We start from the raw sequence: 17,825 nt of genomic DNA, 5'->3' as shown, positions 1-17,825 counted from the left end.
ATAAAAGAGCACTCACTAGCAAGGGGCCATTAGCATCCTCTCCATCTCTGATTGACGTCTCTCAATGAAGGGTAAAATTTCCTACATGGTTGTGACAGAGGTTGTGGAGAGAGCAAAAATGTTCATTATTCCCATTTCTTAGGCAGGAGTAACAATGTAATTCACTGCCTTTTGTTACAGCTCCTTTCATCAAAAACCAGCTTTAGCTCTACTTTCCTGTCTTCTTTGTGTAGCCAAACAGAAAAAATAAAGCCAGTGGAAATTTACATGGTGATGATGATGATGATGATGATGAAGCTTGTTGAGTAATGTAGTATTCTGGATGCCATGCAGATAGTATACTAAAGTTATTTAAGCTAATCCTTACAACACCATGAGGTAGTGTTTGAGTAGATTTCCAGTAAAGGAAACTCAGGTTCAGGAGGTCAAGTAACTTTCTCAAGATCCCACAACTAGTACGTGTAAAACCAGGATTCAAACCCTGGGCTACCTGACTTTAAGCCTGTGCTTGTTTTACTAATATATGTTGTTTTTCATCATAGCAATTTTTGTCAAAAATAAGTTCTAGTAGTTGGAATCTAGTTTGCTCCATGATATTAAAGTTTGTGAAGCTATATATGACCCCAATAATAAGCAAATCAAATCCCCATCTGGTTCTAAATGAAATTGGTTCCATCACCTGGATGTACTGGTTAATTCCTCCCCAAGGCCTGTATTTGCTCTTGATAGCCATAGGCTAAGGCATGTTTTACATAGAAGAGATGGACATTGTGATATTTCTTAAGGGGAAATCAATTTTCTGATCTGTTCAAAGCAATTGATTTTTTTTTAATTTCATCTCCAATAACCTGAAGCTTTCCCTCTCTCCCAAGTATAGTCTTCATATCTTTAGAAGATCCTTTAAAATGCTATATATTAACAGAATGGAAATAAAACATATAGATATTTACATGAGATACATAAAAGATATCTGTGCCAGGGCCATGTAAGTGAGTCAGCTTTCTCCATCACACCTAAACCTAAAATTCTAGATCTATATGACTATCTTGTTAAAAATACCTCTCCAGTAATTAAGTATTACAAAAAACAAAAAAGAAATAGCTTCACTCCTATAGCCCATCCATAGAAGCAAAGAGCACTTGAGCATGACATACTTAACCAGAAATAAACTATATAGGCACCATTGCAGCTTAAAGAAGCCAAAGACTTATCCCTTGGGAATGCTACCTGGTTACCTGTACAGGATCCAAAAAGGTAGCAGTGCCAGGCCTCCAGATAAGGATGGCAGGTTGAACACAGGCATCCATTTTCATTCCCTCCTGAGACTTCACTGACTCTCCAGTAAAGGATTTTCTTTAAGCAGGTACGTAAAGATGAGGACATTGGAAGAAGAGATAGCAAGTATTACAAGCAGAAAAACAGGTGAAAGTGACAAATGACTGAGAGACCTGAGAAGCTCAATCCAAGTCAGTTGTGGGGTCAAGTGAGAGCCAGTGTGACTTTTGCAGCAGAATTCCCGGAAGGCTCAGGTGCTGGAAGCATCCAGTACCTCTGGAAATATGTGTAAAGAAGATGCTAAAATTGGAAGGGTTGTCTGAACCTTGTGTGAGAAGAAGTTGTGGCTCCAGACCTCCTCCCCAGCTTCAAGTAGCTGTATGATTGTCCTTCCCAATCAAGGAAAAGACTGGAGATTTATCCCCTGGAAAGGGTGAAACAGAGTGCCTCTGTTCTCAGGGACACCAGCCCAACTGAGGGCAATGGAACCATACTCCAAACAGGGCCACTGTGAGAATACATAAATGCTAGATTCTGAGGACCCCTGCTGTCCTACCCACCAGGCCTCCAGAGGTGGACAGCCAGGGCCTCACCTTTCAGGCAGAAAGTAGGAGGGTCTTTCTCTGGAGAATCTGACCAGCTCAAGAGGAAAGACTTAAAGATACTGACTTTGGAGTTTCCCCTGACAAAACGGTCCGTTCAGATCACCCTACAGTGAAGGTCGAGTTGACAGGCTCCACCCACACACGCAGAGCTTCCAAACAGCTTTTCAGTCCCCAGCTTTTAAAATGAGCCAACTTCTGATGCTGGCCAAGATGGAGTAAGCCCATTGTAGCCTTTCTCTCCCACTGGCTACAACTAGAATCCGTGGATGAAATACAGATAGCAACTATCTGAGCATTCTGAAAAGTAAGTAACAGAGAGATTGGGGAGGGAAGTTAACACCTGAAAAAAGACAAGGACAGTGGCAGTGAGTTTTCTGGGTTATTTTGTTCTGAGGGGTTTTTTGTTTTTTGCTTTTCTCCTGATCTCTTAGCTTTAACCCAAGGGTGGGCTAAATCAGTGAACTGTGCAGCATGCACAGAGAGCAAAATCTCCAAGAGAAATCCATCTTTGTGGCCAAAAGCCAGAAAGAGAGCAGGGATATTACTATTTTTTTCCCTTTCTTCTTTCTCCTTTTTTTTTTGTTTTTTGTTTTTTTTTTTTGCGGTACGCGGGCCTCTCACTGTTGTGGCCTCTCCCGTTGCGGAGCACAGGCTCCGGACGCGCAGGCTCAGCGGCCGTGGCTCACGGGCCCAGCCACTCCGCAGTATGTGGGATCTTCCCGGCCCAGGGCACGAACCCGTGTCCCCTGCATGGGCAGGCGGACTCTCAACCACTGTACCACCAGGGAAGCCCCTCTCTTACTCTTTTACCCACAAGGGCATTCATGTGGAAGTGTGTGAGGATGCCAGAGGCTAAAACTCTTGACAGAATCCCATATTTCTGGCCAGCAGAACTACAGAAAGTGTCCATTTGAGCTAAAGAATGTGGGAGAAATCTCAGTGAGGAGAGAGCTAAATATTTTTATAAGAATCATATGCAAAGGATTAGGAATAATAATGCTTTGAACATTAACAGTTAACAAACATCATCAATCACACTAGAAGTTAGAAGGCAATAGAATAATTCCTTCAAAAATTTTTTCAACCTAGAATTATACCCAGAGAAACTAAGAATCAAGTATAAATGTAGAATAAGCATGTTTTAGATACGCAAATCTCAAACAACTTATTTCCCATGCACTCTTTTTCATAAAAGATTGAAGAATGCATTTTACCACAAAAAGGAAAAATAGTCATAGTTTACTAGAGGTTTAACTGTGACCAACACTGACATAGTTGCAATAATGGAAACACTGAATATTGATTACAATATAATTCTCTTGGTGGGACAGGGGATGGGAAAAGCGATTATGTGATGGGGACAAAGGAAGGAAAGAGACTAAAATCTCATCTTCTATAGTGGGATGTCAACAGATAATAAATAAAACTGAAAAATCAAGAAATAGCCATACAAAACATACTATATTTAGAGCCATAGAAGTAAATACCTAAATAATCAGCAAAATATACTGAAGTGATATATTAAACTGCCTCTAGAGGAAGAAAAATGGGGACGGGTGGAGAGTGAGACACTATTGTTTTCACTCTGTATAAGAAACTTTGTTAAAGCTAATTGACTTTTTAAACCATGGGGATGCATAACTTTGATACACACAAAATATATTTTAAAAATTAAGGTAGCAGTACCTTGACATAACCACTAATTCAGGAGATCTCTCCTCAGCAATCAATTGTTTTCCTGTATCCGAAGTCCTCTGGAAGGAGGTGACCTATAATAAACAAACAAGAGAGGGCGCTGTTAAAACCCAGAATGGCAGTTTATTAACGGATGATGTAAAACAGAACTGCCAGTTTGACCAAATACTTGTTCACTAGGCCAGGAATGATGTCTGACATGTAATAGGCATTTGATTAATATTTGTCTAATACCTGCTTTATTAATTAGGGCTTTCTCTTCTTTGGGGAAAATCTATAGTAAAAAAATTTATTATCAGGAAGTTGCTTGGTGAACACAGAGCCAGGTCAAGGCGTCTGTTGGACAATCTCAGTAGTGGCCATGGTGTCTGAGGCATTCGTTTCTGCTAGAGGAGTAGCCTGCCCTTTGGACTGCTCATTCCTCTGCTCTTGGGTTAGGGCACCTCATGAACAGGCTTTGGATGATGCTGCCTTATCACCTCTTTGACCCTCCCTCTCTCTGCTTCCATTGCTGACCAGTTTCTCCATCTATCTCACTCTCTTACTACCTTCCATAGGCCTACAGGTGAGTCTGGGAACCATTCTGTCTATTTCAGCTACAGTTAATTTTGTTAGATATAAAAATGGCATGGTGGTTATATATTTTCAAATGTCCTTGTCAACTAGAGATGCAAACCAAGTATTTATGCAAGAAATAACATGCACTTAAAACACTCCAGATGGGGCTTCCCTGGTGGCGCAGTGGTTGAGAGTCCGCCTGCTAATGCAGGGGACACGGGTTCGTGCCCCGGTCTGGGCAGATCCCACATGCTGCGGAGTGGCTGGGCCCGTGAGCCATGGATGCTGAGCCTGCGTGTCCGGAGCCTGTGCTCCGCAACGGGAGAGGCCACAGCAGTGAGAGACCCGCGTACTGCAAAAAAAACAAAAAACAAAAAACAAAAAACAAAACACTCCAGGAAAAAAAAGGGCAGGAGGTGGGAAAAGAGTAGATGAAAGGTTAGCAAAATGTTGATCATTGTTGAAGCTGGCTGCTGGGTACACAGAAGATCTGTTCTACTATTCTCTCTACTTTTGTGTATATTGGAAATTTTCTGTAACAGAAGGATCATAAATATAAAATAAAATGAAAAAATTGCCTCTTTAGAAAATGTTTTGAAATTACCATAAAGCAGAATTCTTCCTTCTTTAACATTGTCACTGTTATATTTTATAGAAATATATTCTGTTCAGAAAAGAAAACTGAACCTGTGGTTGATGTTCAAAATGACAGAAAAATATATTGGCTAAAAATATTATTTAGTTTTTTGCATCTCAAAGAACCCTAAAATGCTAAGAAAAGAAAGATGGCTTTTCTGAATGATAACATTATAATTAAAAGTACAGAAAAGTAGATTCCTAATAAAATGTTACTGTCTAACCACTTCAGATAAAACTTCTCATATCCTTCAATAAAAGGATACCTAGTTGATTGAGGAATCTTGGCAAAACACTTTCTTCCTTTTGTTTTCCAGAGGCCGGTTCTCCATAGTAAAGAAGTGCATTCACAAAGCTACTCGCAAAGATGTCGCTGTGAAATTTGTTAGCAAAAAACTGAAGAAAAAAGAGCAGGCTGCCCACGAGGCTGCCCTTCTTCAGCACCTGCAGCATCCCCAGTACATCACTCTCCATGACACCTATGAGTCCCCCACTTCCTACATCCTGATTTTGGAACTGTAAGTATAGGCGTCATCTCTCGAAGGTGGTCCCCAGCTATTTGGGTTATTTCTTGCCCACAATTAATGGAAATGGCAGTTACATTTCATACAATGTCTTCTAGTTTACAGAGTGTTGTATGTAACATGCACTCTCCCCTCCACTGTATAAAAATGTTATTCCCATTTTATAGATCAGAAAATCAAGGATAAGGAAGATCATTAAAAGTAGTTCCTTAGGGCTTCCCTGGTGGCGCAGTGGTTGAGAGTCCCCTGCCGATGCAGGGGATGCGGGTTCGTGCCCCAGTCTGGGAAGATCCCACATGCCGCAGAGCGGCTGGGCCCGTGAGCCATGGCCGCTGAGCCTGCGCGTCCGGAGCCTGTGCTCCGCAACGGGAGAGGCCACAACAGTGAGAGGCCCGCGTACCGCAAAAAAAAAAAAAGAAAAGTAGTTCCTTAAAACTAGGAAATGGAGAAGCTGGGACTTGAACCCACATCTCTCTCACTCCAGTTTTCATCTTCTTTCTCTTATGGACTCTTGGGCTGGGCAGGAGTTTAGGAAAAGCTTATTGACAATGGGCTTATTGACAGGGGTGGAGTTGAAATGAAAGAGAGGGTTTTGTGCATCTATCCACTGCCAGAGCATCCCCAATCTACCACCCAAGAAATTCCTTTAAGGGTAGAATCTTACCCTCAAAACCTTCCACTCATTCCAGATTTTCTAGGGACTCAGGCAGCCATATACTTGGGGCTACATACTAGGCCCCAGAATAGGCCAATAAGGTCACATCCTTCCCACTTCTTCCCCAAGCTAAGAACAGAGATCGTGCTCTGTGGTTTAGGGAGATCTTACAGAGGCTAAAGAGAACAATCTTTTCAGAAGTATGGAGCCCTCGTAGAAATGTTGTCTGATTGGTGCCAATGAGGCCCTGCGCCTGGAGAGGAGATAGACATTTACACCGAAGACCAGTGCTGTGTCTGGCTCCACATGAACCTACGTTCCGTAGAGAAGCACCTCCGTTTACACCTTTCAACTGTCATTTTAGTCTTGCTCTTGTGTGCTTGTTAGTCTAGGTGTGTGTGGGGGGGAAGGGAGGAGTTCGAAGCAGTAACTTTCTGTAAATTTATTTATGATGAAAAAAAGAAAGCCAAAATGCAAACGTCTTAGGCTACATTTTTTAACTGGTTGAAAAGAAACAAGAGGAGACAAAACCATCACTGTTAGTAATTGTAATCCTTTTGTGATACTTAACTTTCTATAGCTGTGTAGTAGCTGGTAAGTTGTCACTTTGTTTTTCTTTTTTTTCAATTGATAAAAATAAGTTTAATTTATATGCACATTAACCACTTATTCTGACCTCATGCTTTACTATTTAGTCCAGTTCTTTTTTTTTAAATTTTTATTGGTGTATAGTTAAGATTGTCACTTTGGATTTCATAAATACATTTACAAACAGCCTTTCAGAGCCTAACCTGTTTGTTAAGAGCTTCCTAACTCAAAAGGTACATTCTATTGACAGTGAACTATGTTTGTTTACAAGTGACAACATGTTGTACTTGAGTTCCAATAAAAGGTATTGTCACTTGTGTACCAACCAAGGTGGTACAGCAGACCCAGAACCTTTGCCTCTTCAGACTTGTCAATTACCATTCTGAGGGAAGGTGTTGACTACGAGGCTGCCACAGAGTAATGGAAAGAAGCTGTTCTTGGCATGGAGAACCTGGGCTCTAATTCCAGCTCTGTGATTTGGGGCAGTGTACTTAGTTTCCTGGGCCTCAGGGTCTTCATCTGTGAATTCTGAAGATGTTTCTGCTTCTCAGAGATGTTGCAGGGATTAACTGAGGGGAATATTGCATTGAACTAGTTTATCAAACATTTACTGAGCACTCACTATGTGCCACCCACTGTGTAGACCTGGGCCTGGGTGGCAGGAACAAAGATGAAATGTTATATTTCTTGCCCTTGAGGAGTTAGAAGTCTAATGAGAAAGTCCATAGGTAAATGAATGATTTCAGCATAGCCTGGTAAATGCATATTTGGGAGAGAGTTGTGTGAGAACATAGAGAGGGGCTTGGCTGGACTTGAGGTTCAGGGAAGATTTGTGGAGAGGCAGAACCTGAGCTAAACCCTGGTTATGACATGACTGTGGGTACCCCTTTGGTGGCCATCTAAATTGCTGGTAGGGCTTTTCTCTACCAGGCAACTGAGGTTCTGATTCCCTAGTCTAGGGAGGGACCTGGGCATCTGCATTATATAAGAGCTCTAAGGATGAACTTGGTGGCTGAGACTTTCTGGTCTCAGAGTAGAGCTACTGTTAACTTCTCCCTAAAACACTCTAAGAAGTTCAGGGGGCTGCATCTAACAAGCCCAGTCCTACTCCACTCCATGCTCACCACCCCTATCCCACCCTGGAAGGGTCAGAGGAAGGCAAAGGAGGCCTTTATGGGACCTAGCCTTTGATCCTGTCAAGGAAAGCAGGAGAAGAGAACAAGTTTGTGGGAGGGAGCAAGCTAGAGAAGAGAATGGAAACTTGGCAGGGGGATATCAGCTGTGTTCAAAAGTAGTTTCTGACTCTGGCTCAGGCTCCTCTGTCTGGGCCTTTCCTGGGGATGGGCCTTAATGGCCCAATGCATATTAGAGACCAGCTGCCTGACATCTGGTCACTTCCTGCTAAAGAGGACCCAGAGCACCTGAAGATAGTTGCCATTTATTGCACACTTACTACTGCTACCAATTATGCTTAAATGCCTCATTGTCTCACTTGATCCTTGGACAATCCTCATAATGAAATAGGTATTATTATTGTTGTTGCTGTTACTCTTATTTTAAAGATGAAGAAACCAAAATACAGAGAGTTTAAATGACTTGTTCCAAGCTGCCAACCTGTTAGTGGCAGAACCAGGATTTGAATCCAGGTCTGGCTGGCCCCTTGTACCAGGCTTTCAGATATAGTTTTTAAGATTGGAAAGTTGCCCAAGAGGGCTGGGATTCAAAAGGGGGGTCAAGAATGCCAAGATCAAACTATGCCTAGTTTCTATTTTTCCCCAACTAAAAATTGACAAGTAAAAGCTATTTGCAAGACATATATGAGGTTCCTTGAAGCCACCAGATTCCACTTATTCAGACAATTGCAAGATCTCTCTCTCCCTCCTTCCTCTATTTTGCAATCTAACCTCTCTTAAAGGGGTGTCAGACCTTTTTCCTTGTGAGCAGTTTCAAAAGTTAATGAAACATAATATGTCTTAAGGTTATACAGATTTCTTCCCTGAAGCATGCATGCATCTACCTATCTATCTATCTATCTTTTTAATATAAGTTCTGAACATTGTACTAACTTTGGGCTCTAACTAAAATATGCATGTGTTGCAACATTGATCTTCATTTATAATAGGGAGTAGGAGAAATGTTAGCAAACTTACAGATTTTTGTGTGTGTTATTTTTCTGTTTTCTTTATAAACATATTTCCTTTGCCTTTTCCTCCCTATTTTCAGGATGGATGACGGCCGACTCTTAGACTACCTTATGAATCATGATGAGCTGATGGAAGAAAAAGTAGCTTTCTACATACGAGACATCATGGAAGCCCTGCAGTACCTTCACAACTGCAGGGTTGCACATTTGGACATAAAGGTAATAAGAAGTAGCAACCCTAGCAGGGAAATGGTTAAGTCTAACCTGCCAGTCATTACCCTTGAGGGAGGTAAATTCTCATTTTATTTACTTACATTAGAATCCCTATGAATATTAAACACAAAATGGGTTGTCACAATTTAAGTGTGTTATTCGTGAATTAGTGAGAACACTCCAGAGTCACATGACACCTGGGGTTAGAGAAGGTAGGGAGGCTTTAACCACTTTGTCTAACGTTATAGAAGGAATCCACTAAATGTCACCATCATTTTCAAGAAGAAGCCCCTGTTCTTCAAAATAAATAATTTATTCTTTTCTTGATTTAGTGCAGAAGTAAGGGCTAGTTAAGAAGACATGATTTCCAATGTCAAACAACTTCCGTAAAGTACCATTTAACCTCAGAGTTTAGTTCAGTTTGAACATAGGGAATGTCCCATACACTACAGGCTTTATCAAAGAATGGCAGAACCATGTCTGAATGGATGGAGTCCCACTGGTAGTCAAAACAGAGAGCTGAACTTGCCTTCTCTTATCCCTGCCTCCTTGGATCTCCGCAGCCTGAAAACCTGCTCATTGACCTTCGGATTCCAGTGCCTCGAGTGAAGCTCATTGACTTAGAGGATGCTGTCCAGATCTCAGGTCACTTCCACATCCACCACCTGCTTGGGAACCCTGAGTTTGCTGCCCCAGAAGTGATCCAAGGCATCCCTGTGTCCCTGGGCACTGATATCTGGAGCATCGGGGTTTTGACATATGTCATGCTGAGCGGGGTCTCCCCCTTCTTGGATGAGAGTAAGGAGGAGACATGTATCAACGTATGCAGGGTGGATTTCAGCTTCCCCCATGAGTACTTCTGTGGCGTGAGCAATGCTGCCAGAGATTTCATCAATGTGATCCTACAGGAAGACTTTCGGAGGCGGCCCACGGCAGCCACCTGCCTGCAGCATCCATGGCTGCAGCCCCACAATGGCAGCTACTCCAAAATCCCCCTGGACACCTCCCGCCTGGCATGCTTCATAGAGCGCCGCAAGCACCAGAATGATGTTCGGCCTATTCCCAACGTCAAGAGCTACATTGTCAACCGGGTAAACCAAGGGACGTAGCCATCTCCCAGCCCTCGAGGTTTCACATGGAAGTGCAGTGTGAACCAAAGCAAGACTGAATGTGTCTGTAAATAATTCTGTTCATTATTTCACTCCACGCGGTTTTCTGGATTGAGAGATGTACCTCTTAAACCTCCTCAGTGGTTTTTCAGGGTCTGAGCAGCAGTAAAATCACCCTAAATCCAGGGACTTTTCAGAAGGTCATCCAGAAGAGATACAGATGCAAAGAGTCATGGAAAGTATTCAAAAGAGAGGCAAAGATAAGAAGAATAGCAGCTGTTATGAAATTTTAATTGCGTGTTCCAAAATGAGTAGTTAACTGGGCAAAACTTCAGCTCACTGAAGTGAGTATAAAACATTTCCGCCTTTGCTGAAATTTTAAGCAAAAAGTTCTATTTAACAGAGATGTCATGTATGTCAACTATACTGGATTAGATTACTTAGATATAGTTTCTTAATAGGATACATGTACACACACAGTAAAATATATCGCATTCAGCTTTCAGAGTTTTATAATATAGAGATATATATGAAATCAATCATAAGTAGCTTTGAGTACTCCAGTTAAGACAGTGACTTATTTACTGAAGCATTACATTGTTTTGGCTAAGCACAATTAGATGACAGGTTTTTTAGAGCATTTTATAAATCTTGTATAGAACTCTTTTACCAGAACCTGTGCATTAAGAGAAAGCAATGTTACCCTTTCGCAATCTGTGAATGAGAAGATTTTTCTCTCAGTCACAGGTATTTGACTAACCTAGGTTCTGTTTATGAAATGCTATCCCCAGATTCACTGGCAGCTCAGAGTTCATCTGGCAGGAAAGCCTGCCAGGAAATAAGTCCAAATACAGTAAGAGGTGTGGGGCTATTTTTTATGTCTACACTTGGTTTAAAATAGGTAACAAATAAAACAGGTTCATACAAAAGTGCAAACAGAAACCTTTCCTACAGTTCCTGTGAACAACATAACAAGCTTTCTGATGTCTTCTGCCGCTGCAGAATGCAGTCCTCCGAAAGCTGGCCTGCTTTATTTCTAACCCCTTATGGAAGTGAAGGGGTGCTTACCAAAAGGAGGCAGCCATATAGGCCTTTTAAAGGCCTGGTCCCAAGTCCTTTCTGAAGCCATGGAATAAAATCTGATACATCACCCTAATAGAGCATTGAGTTTTAACTGTGATTGCAATATCACCTCTCAGCCACCAATATTTCCCTGGGCTAAAAGGACTAATTGCACTTTGAGGCCAACGCTGCTTTCTGGTGTATATTCTCTGTACAAGATGATTATGAACTGCCCTTTTTTCCACTGGTGGAAAAAAAAAATTAAACCTGGGCATTTCATGGTTTTTTCTTCCTTTCTTTCTTTTGTTTTTTTTTGGTTTTTGGGAAAGAGTTTTTGTTTTTGTATTTGTACGTGATCCACCCTTTGTTTCCGAGAATGTGTTTTTAAAACTGCTGTTATGCGAATGATATTTTAAAAATATAACTTAACTGTTTGTCCAAACCAGGTTTAATGGCATCATTTCTCTCCTGTAGTAGGATTGAGAAAATTAAAATCATGCAGCACAGAAGTGCAAGCAGCACGTTTATGAAGGGTCAATAGAACTACAAACCAATCTTAATGAAGAGGAATGATGGAAGCTAAGCCTGAACTTTAATATATAATAACACTTATTCCCACAGTGGAAATGTAGAATTAAAAATACTCATCATTCTTTTCCATTGGTAACAAAGTCAGTTTCCTCATCCACCTTCCACCTCATCCCATCCAAGATTATAGATTAATAAATTAGTAGAAAGTACAAGCAATAAGACTAGATAGCACTTATGTAGTTTCAGGATTAACCAAATATGTGGAAACTGACTCTGACTGTATTTGTTTCCTAGTTTTCATATGGCCCTGGGTCATCAAGGCTCCCTTCCTCAGAGCTCTCTCTTGACTAACCCTTCATATTCTTCATTCAAACCCATAGCTATATACAAATACTATATGATACAATATTTTGAAATTTAAAACATATTTACTAAAAACTCTTTTAGTAAACATGCCTTCATTATAAGGTACAGCATAAAAGAAGAAAGCCTGGTCCCTAGGGCACATCATGGGATAGATTACAGGCACTGAGGATTCCGAATATCTGTACAGTATGGCTTGGCAAGTTCTGTTCCATCCACTGTGGATGATGAATAAAGAGCCCCCTGCTGAGTCATTGTGAATTTTTATGACCATGTAGGAGACAAGCTGACTTTCTGCTTGAGAAGGACAATGGTGTCCAGACTGCACAGGAGAGCGTTTATGAAGTCGTGTTGTCGGGAGGGCAGTTGACTGAGTATTAGGCAGAGCCAAAGCTTTTATAACAGGTTTTACATCAGAGTTGGGATGGTCCAGATGGGCGGTTGTTTGGAATCTCCCCCAAGTACACATGTTGGGGAAGTGAAGAGACAGGAGAGGAGGGACAGAGAAATGAAAAGTAGTATGACTTTGTTAACTGGACCCAAAGTACAATCATTAGAGTAGAATGGATTTAATAGAGGCCCCAAAAGAAAGGGTGTATATTTTATATAGTTTGATAACTGAAGAAAACTAACAGGGAGGCATCCTGTCTGCAAAGTTCCTGGTCCTTCGCAACAGGGATAAGATGATCACATTCCTGGTTCAAGAATTCTCCACAGCAAGTTGGAAATAACAAGGAATCCCAGAAGATGGGGTTGGGAAATACACTTTAGGTTGCTCTGTGGGCAACTGTGGTGAGGGATGAAGGATTAGGAACCACTTTCTTGTACCTGTTTTGGCAGAGATATTTATTAATAGGATATATGTACACATACAGTATTTGCGGTAGAGAAGAGGGGAGAGACAAGGAAATAGTCCCCTTCTACTATAATTATGGTAGTTCTTGCAATCAAAACTTAACTAGGAATTAGTAAGAGTGAACTTCCAGTTGAAATGGGAAAAATAAATGTTGGTTAAGGTCACACGTTTCTTACTTGGCTTATATTCATTGCATAGGGTTTTGGGGGTTTTTGTTTTGTAAGGGTGGGATGCAGAAAGAAGGAAAAGGTCAGGGACAACCCACAATAATTTTTCTAAGGTATAATAATTTACTTCATCTTTTATATTTGTTTCACATTAAATAGATTTATATCCACTTACAGCTGAATGTGGGAACATTTTAAAGAAAACAATCATAACGTTGGAGGTGTCCTTCAGGTCTCTGACAGCCATAAACACTCCTGGGGGAGTAGAGGAAGCAGAGGAAAAGGTGGCTGCACCGCTCTGTGGTTCACAAGTCTTTATAAATAGTAGTGCCTTTCAGAGGGGAGCTTGGGAGATAAAGAAGTTCATTGTATTTAGATTGACTGATACTGCAGCATTTTTTCCTTTATTTTAAAATATCTTTTAAATGAAACCATCTGAACATAGGGTGAGCCCAGGAATTCTTGAGTTTCAACCTCAGCTATTCCTGATTCGTCCTTTCTTACAGAAAGTCTTTGTTTTTTCTGCCCCAAATGTCCCCATTGTTAAAATGGGAGTTGGGGGGATGGAGGGAGGAATTAATCTCATAGGAATGTTGGGAAAATACCTTAGTTGGGATGTCTAGAAAATACTTTGATTTTTTTAAAGTGCTACACACTGCCAGTGCTAAGAATTTTATCGATAGTAACTTTGAACATTCCAGGATTTCAATATTCATGTCTTTAGATACCATTTGAAAACTCATGAGATTCAATTCTATAAATTAATTTTAATTGGAAGTACTAGGTGCTCTTTGTCTGAATGTTATTTGGTCTTAGCCTGTAATTTCAATCATTTAAAAGCTTGTTACAGAAAAAGGTTAGGAGAGCTGATGAAGTGTTTGTCAATAAACTGTTTTCTCCAGTATGTCTTATGGCAGAAGCAAAGAGTGAGATGCCCTCCAAAGCAACCGTGACGCTCTTCTCAAGCTTTATGCTCTAGAAAAATTGACAGAGAAGAGCCCAAACAGCCACTTTCCTCACTGGGAGTGCAGAAGTGAGAATAAAATATTTTCTGATATCACAACTCATTTCTTCAGATTCTCACAGGTATCTATAATGAGGCAAATTAAACACACAGGTGTAGAAATGAATTGGACTGTTAGTTTTTGGAGGGAAAACCTTGGATTTTTTTTTTAAAGATAATTAGGTGTTTCGGGAGTAGCATATTTGCTTTTCCATAGTCTCCATGATTTAGTGCCCGTGGGTTAGTCATTACTTTTTTCTTGACCTGTGGAAGAGCATGGAAATTTAGATTTGTGAGAATATGAGGGAGCAAATATGTTATAAACTAGATGGTGGTTACTTCTGTGTATTAACTAAAACCTTGTCCCATGAATTTGATAGAAGAGGAAATATTTCAAACATAAGGGGTCTCTGTGGTAGGGCAAAAGTGCAAACTCACCACTTCCTTGTTCAGTTGTGAGGAATGTGGGCCTTATTTATTTCTCTCCTGTGTAGCATCTCTGTGGAGTCTGGCAAACATAGTATGTGGGCTTTCAGTGTATTTATTTACATTACAGTTTTTCTTAACTATTTAAAATCTAGGGATCATTTGGAAATGAATGATTAAACCCAGGTTGGAGTTAGGAAGGATAAGGTTTACCAATTCTCCACTAAGAAAAGGGGAGCTACCACATTAATATCCATTTTCTAAAAACTATAAGGCTCTTAGTTGTTTCATTAATTTTAGAGGATTAAAAACGGCTGAAATTTGTCCATAGCATTAGACGTCTTTAATAGAGAATATTATGCCTGTGAGAAATCTATACAAAAATAGTAGAACACAGAAATATCACAGGCCATATTTTCTATGAAAGACATTTCTTCCTCATTTTCAGTACATGTAGAAGTTAGAGGAGAGGAAAAAACAATTACTCTAAGACAAATTTTCATCTTTAAGGGACATTTATGAAAATACTGAAATTAATACTCATGGGCTATTGTGTTTCCTGTCAGCCTATTTACTGGGAGATTCTAAAATGTGGTCAGATTTACTTTTTATTCAAATGATCAAGATTAACTGTTTATTCAGATAAATGTTATTTCAGATAGTGAGGATGGCTGAGAAAATGGAGGGTGGTAGAAAAGAGTGCAAATGACAATTCTCAGAGTCCCAATCCTGAGACTTAATTTTTTTTTTTTTTTTTTTTTTTTTGTGGTACGCGGGCCTCTCACTGTTGTGGCCTCTCCCGTTGCGGAGCACAGGCTCCGGATGCGCAGGCCCAGCGGCCATGGCTCACGGGCCCAGCCGCTCCGCGGCATATGGGATCCTCCCAGACCGGGGCACGAACCCGTATCCCCTGCATCGGCAGGCGGACTCTCAACCACTGCGCCACCAGGGAGGCCCATGAGACTTAATTTAAGCAAGCGAATTTGCTAGCCCAGGAATAGCTAGTATAATAGTTCCATCAATGCCTGATTTCCATCAGGAAATGAAGCCGCATTCTGGAGTGTTATGGGGACTGTTACTGTGATCTCAAAGACTGTGGTTATGAATTTGAAGTTAACAAAACACACATCTTCTCTTACTAACTTAAGCCATATCTGTCATCTCTGTGTTTGATTTTTTTGACCCTGGTGCTTTTACTTCTGTTTCTGCCAAACTTCGGCCTACTCTGTGGGGAAGGTGAGTAAAACTAGTAGTTAGGACAAATGTGAAGACTGTGAAAAAACTAAACCTGTTCTTCAGAATGAGATCCTAGTCAGAGAACAGTAGTGATCAAAGTGCAAACTGTTGGAAAATATGGATATATGTACATCTGTACATGTATATAGTGTATAATATGTATGTATATGTTATTGCTCATATGCAGAAATCTATCCGGTTGAAGACAGCCCAGGTGTGTCAATTTTTCTAGTAGAAAACCATCTAGGGCCATTCAAAACCATTAGGGCTGATAGGTAGGGTTAGATTCTACTCACTGGGGAATTATTTGCTGTCTTTTGAAGTCTACAAAGCCAAATGAACAAAGCTTGAAACATAGTGGGACCATCATATAGGTTATTCCTTTTACCTGGAGTCAGAAGGATCTTTATATTTGAATATTTAACAGTTGGTTTGCAAACTTCACTGGCACCTCTTGGTTTTGAGTGACCCCTCCCCACCAAGTCTTTTGAGAGTTTGGGGTGGGCTTCTCTGGCCATTCAGATAAAGGGCCTTATCCATAAGTGGACAGGTTTCCCCATAGGGACCATTATGCATATACATATAAGTACGTACTTCCATCAGGCTTGTAACAATTGATTTAAAATCACTCCACAGTATTGATAAATAGCTCTATATTTTCAAGGTGCAGAAGAATTCCACAGCCTTAATTATTTCGGTGTCTTGCTGGTCTGCCTTAAGTGTATCTTCTGGGTTTTTGGTTGTCTCATTATTTTTAAATTTTTCTGCAGTTGTTCATTTTGTATGCACACAACGTCGTTTTGTAAAGGTAGGTTGTAAATATTTTATTTGTAAGTCAAAATCACTCATGTGTGATGTTGTAAAGTGATGACCTGCTGTCTTGTTATGATTACTACAGTAAATGTTATAAGTTATGGATGAAACTTCAAAATGTACATCTCAAGTTATGCATTCCTATAAATATACTATACTAAAGATATTATTTCTGGTGGTCTTTTGTTTTCTAATTAAAACTTCTGGTAGAAAGAAAAGAGTAATTTTTTTTTTTTGCTCTTCCTCCAAATATATGAAAGCCTTTGACAAGGTGAAAATAGTGCGTTATTATTACATAACACATTTTGCCCAGCATTTGGAAAGAAAGCAACAATTTTGTTGCCTGGAGAAGTATTCAAAGGCATTTCTCTATCCAAAAGTGCCAAATACGCCTCCCTGTGTGTTGTTAACTTCATTCTGATGTTTTATTTGGCAACTTCGTTAGAAAATTGGCAGGCCATTTGGGATGGATCTCACAAGTTTATGCAACATATTGTGGACTCCAGGAATCTGGATTAGACTCTGCAGACATGATCAGGCTTTGAAAGAGTCTGTGTGTGCCACCCAAGTGCAAATGAAAGTGATTCATAGTACACTGTAAATTAGCTAGAGTGTGTGAAAACTAATAAAGGAAAATCTCATTTAAAGTGGAGTGAGGAATTCCCGAAGGAGGAGCTTTCATGCACACACCAGCACATACCACCCTATGCAGCTTATTTTACATCCCTGGGCAGGAAGATGCTCACTTAACTTCCCTAGCACGAGGGCGGAATATGTTCTCCTTGCACACCAACAACGCAGCCAATAAGAAACTGTCACGACCCTGAACTCTTGATTTCCTCCAATGGACTTTCCTTCAAAGCAGCCCCTCCCAACTTCCCCTGTTTCTCTGTAAAGTAACATTCCTCGCCTTTGTTCTCCAGACTTGCCTATGTTTTGCAAGTTTCCATGCCTCAAACGCAATTCCTCTGACATTCCCAAGTAAAACTCATTTTGTTGGTAAACTAACAAGCCATTTTATTCTTAAGGCTGACAAGCATTTGGGATTGAAGTATTTTGATTAGATTATTTTGCACATAAGAAGAAAAATGTTTTAACAGTGGGTTTCTATTTCATCAAGATTTTACTGCATTTATTTGAAATGAGAACTGTCAAAAGCATGGGCTCCTTCACACTGGCTGGTCATCTTGCCTTCAGAGAAAACAGACAAATATAAAAGAACATAGAAACATAGAAATGACTTGAGAGTCAATTTTATGAGTAACAATCGTGAGTCTTATGGTTTTAAAGGTAATTATCCTTAAAGTATTGCCTTCTACCCACAAGGGGAATTTCCTCTACTTTAAGGAATTTGTGAATACAAAATA

General features: G+C 40.3%; 1 protein-coding gene across 1 annotated transcript in view; it reads left to right on the top strand.

The window, feature by feature from the left end:
• The window catches only part of LOC308618181 (kalirin-like), a gene marked incomplete at its 3' end in the record, with an annotated part of 111,949 nt that extends 101,473 nt beyond the window's left edge, over positions 1-10,476 (top strand). The window contains exons 24-26 of the mRNA XM_081235677.1: positions 5,087-5,287; positions 8,760-8,898; positions 9,456-10,476. Of these exons, the coding sequence (XP_081091803.1) occupies positions 5,087-5,287; positions 8,760-8,898; positions 9,456-10,001 (886 nt within the window). The remainder of the gene's footprint in view (positions 1-5,086; positions 5,288-8,759; positions 8,899-9,455) is intronic.
• Between the last annotated feature and the right edge of the window lie 7,349 nt (positions 10,477-17,825).

The sequence above is a fragment of the Mesoplodon bidens genome, assembly GCF_964165515.1.
Source record: "Mesoplodon bidens genome assembly, chromosome: 5".
Classification (NCBI taxonomy): Eukaryota; Metazoa; Chordata; class Mammalia; order Artiodactyla; family Ziphiidae; genus Mesoplodon; species Mesoplodon bidens.
The sequence above is the reverse complement of the archived record's forward strand: the minus strand, read 5'-3'. Positions and strand labels throughout refer to the sequence as shown.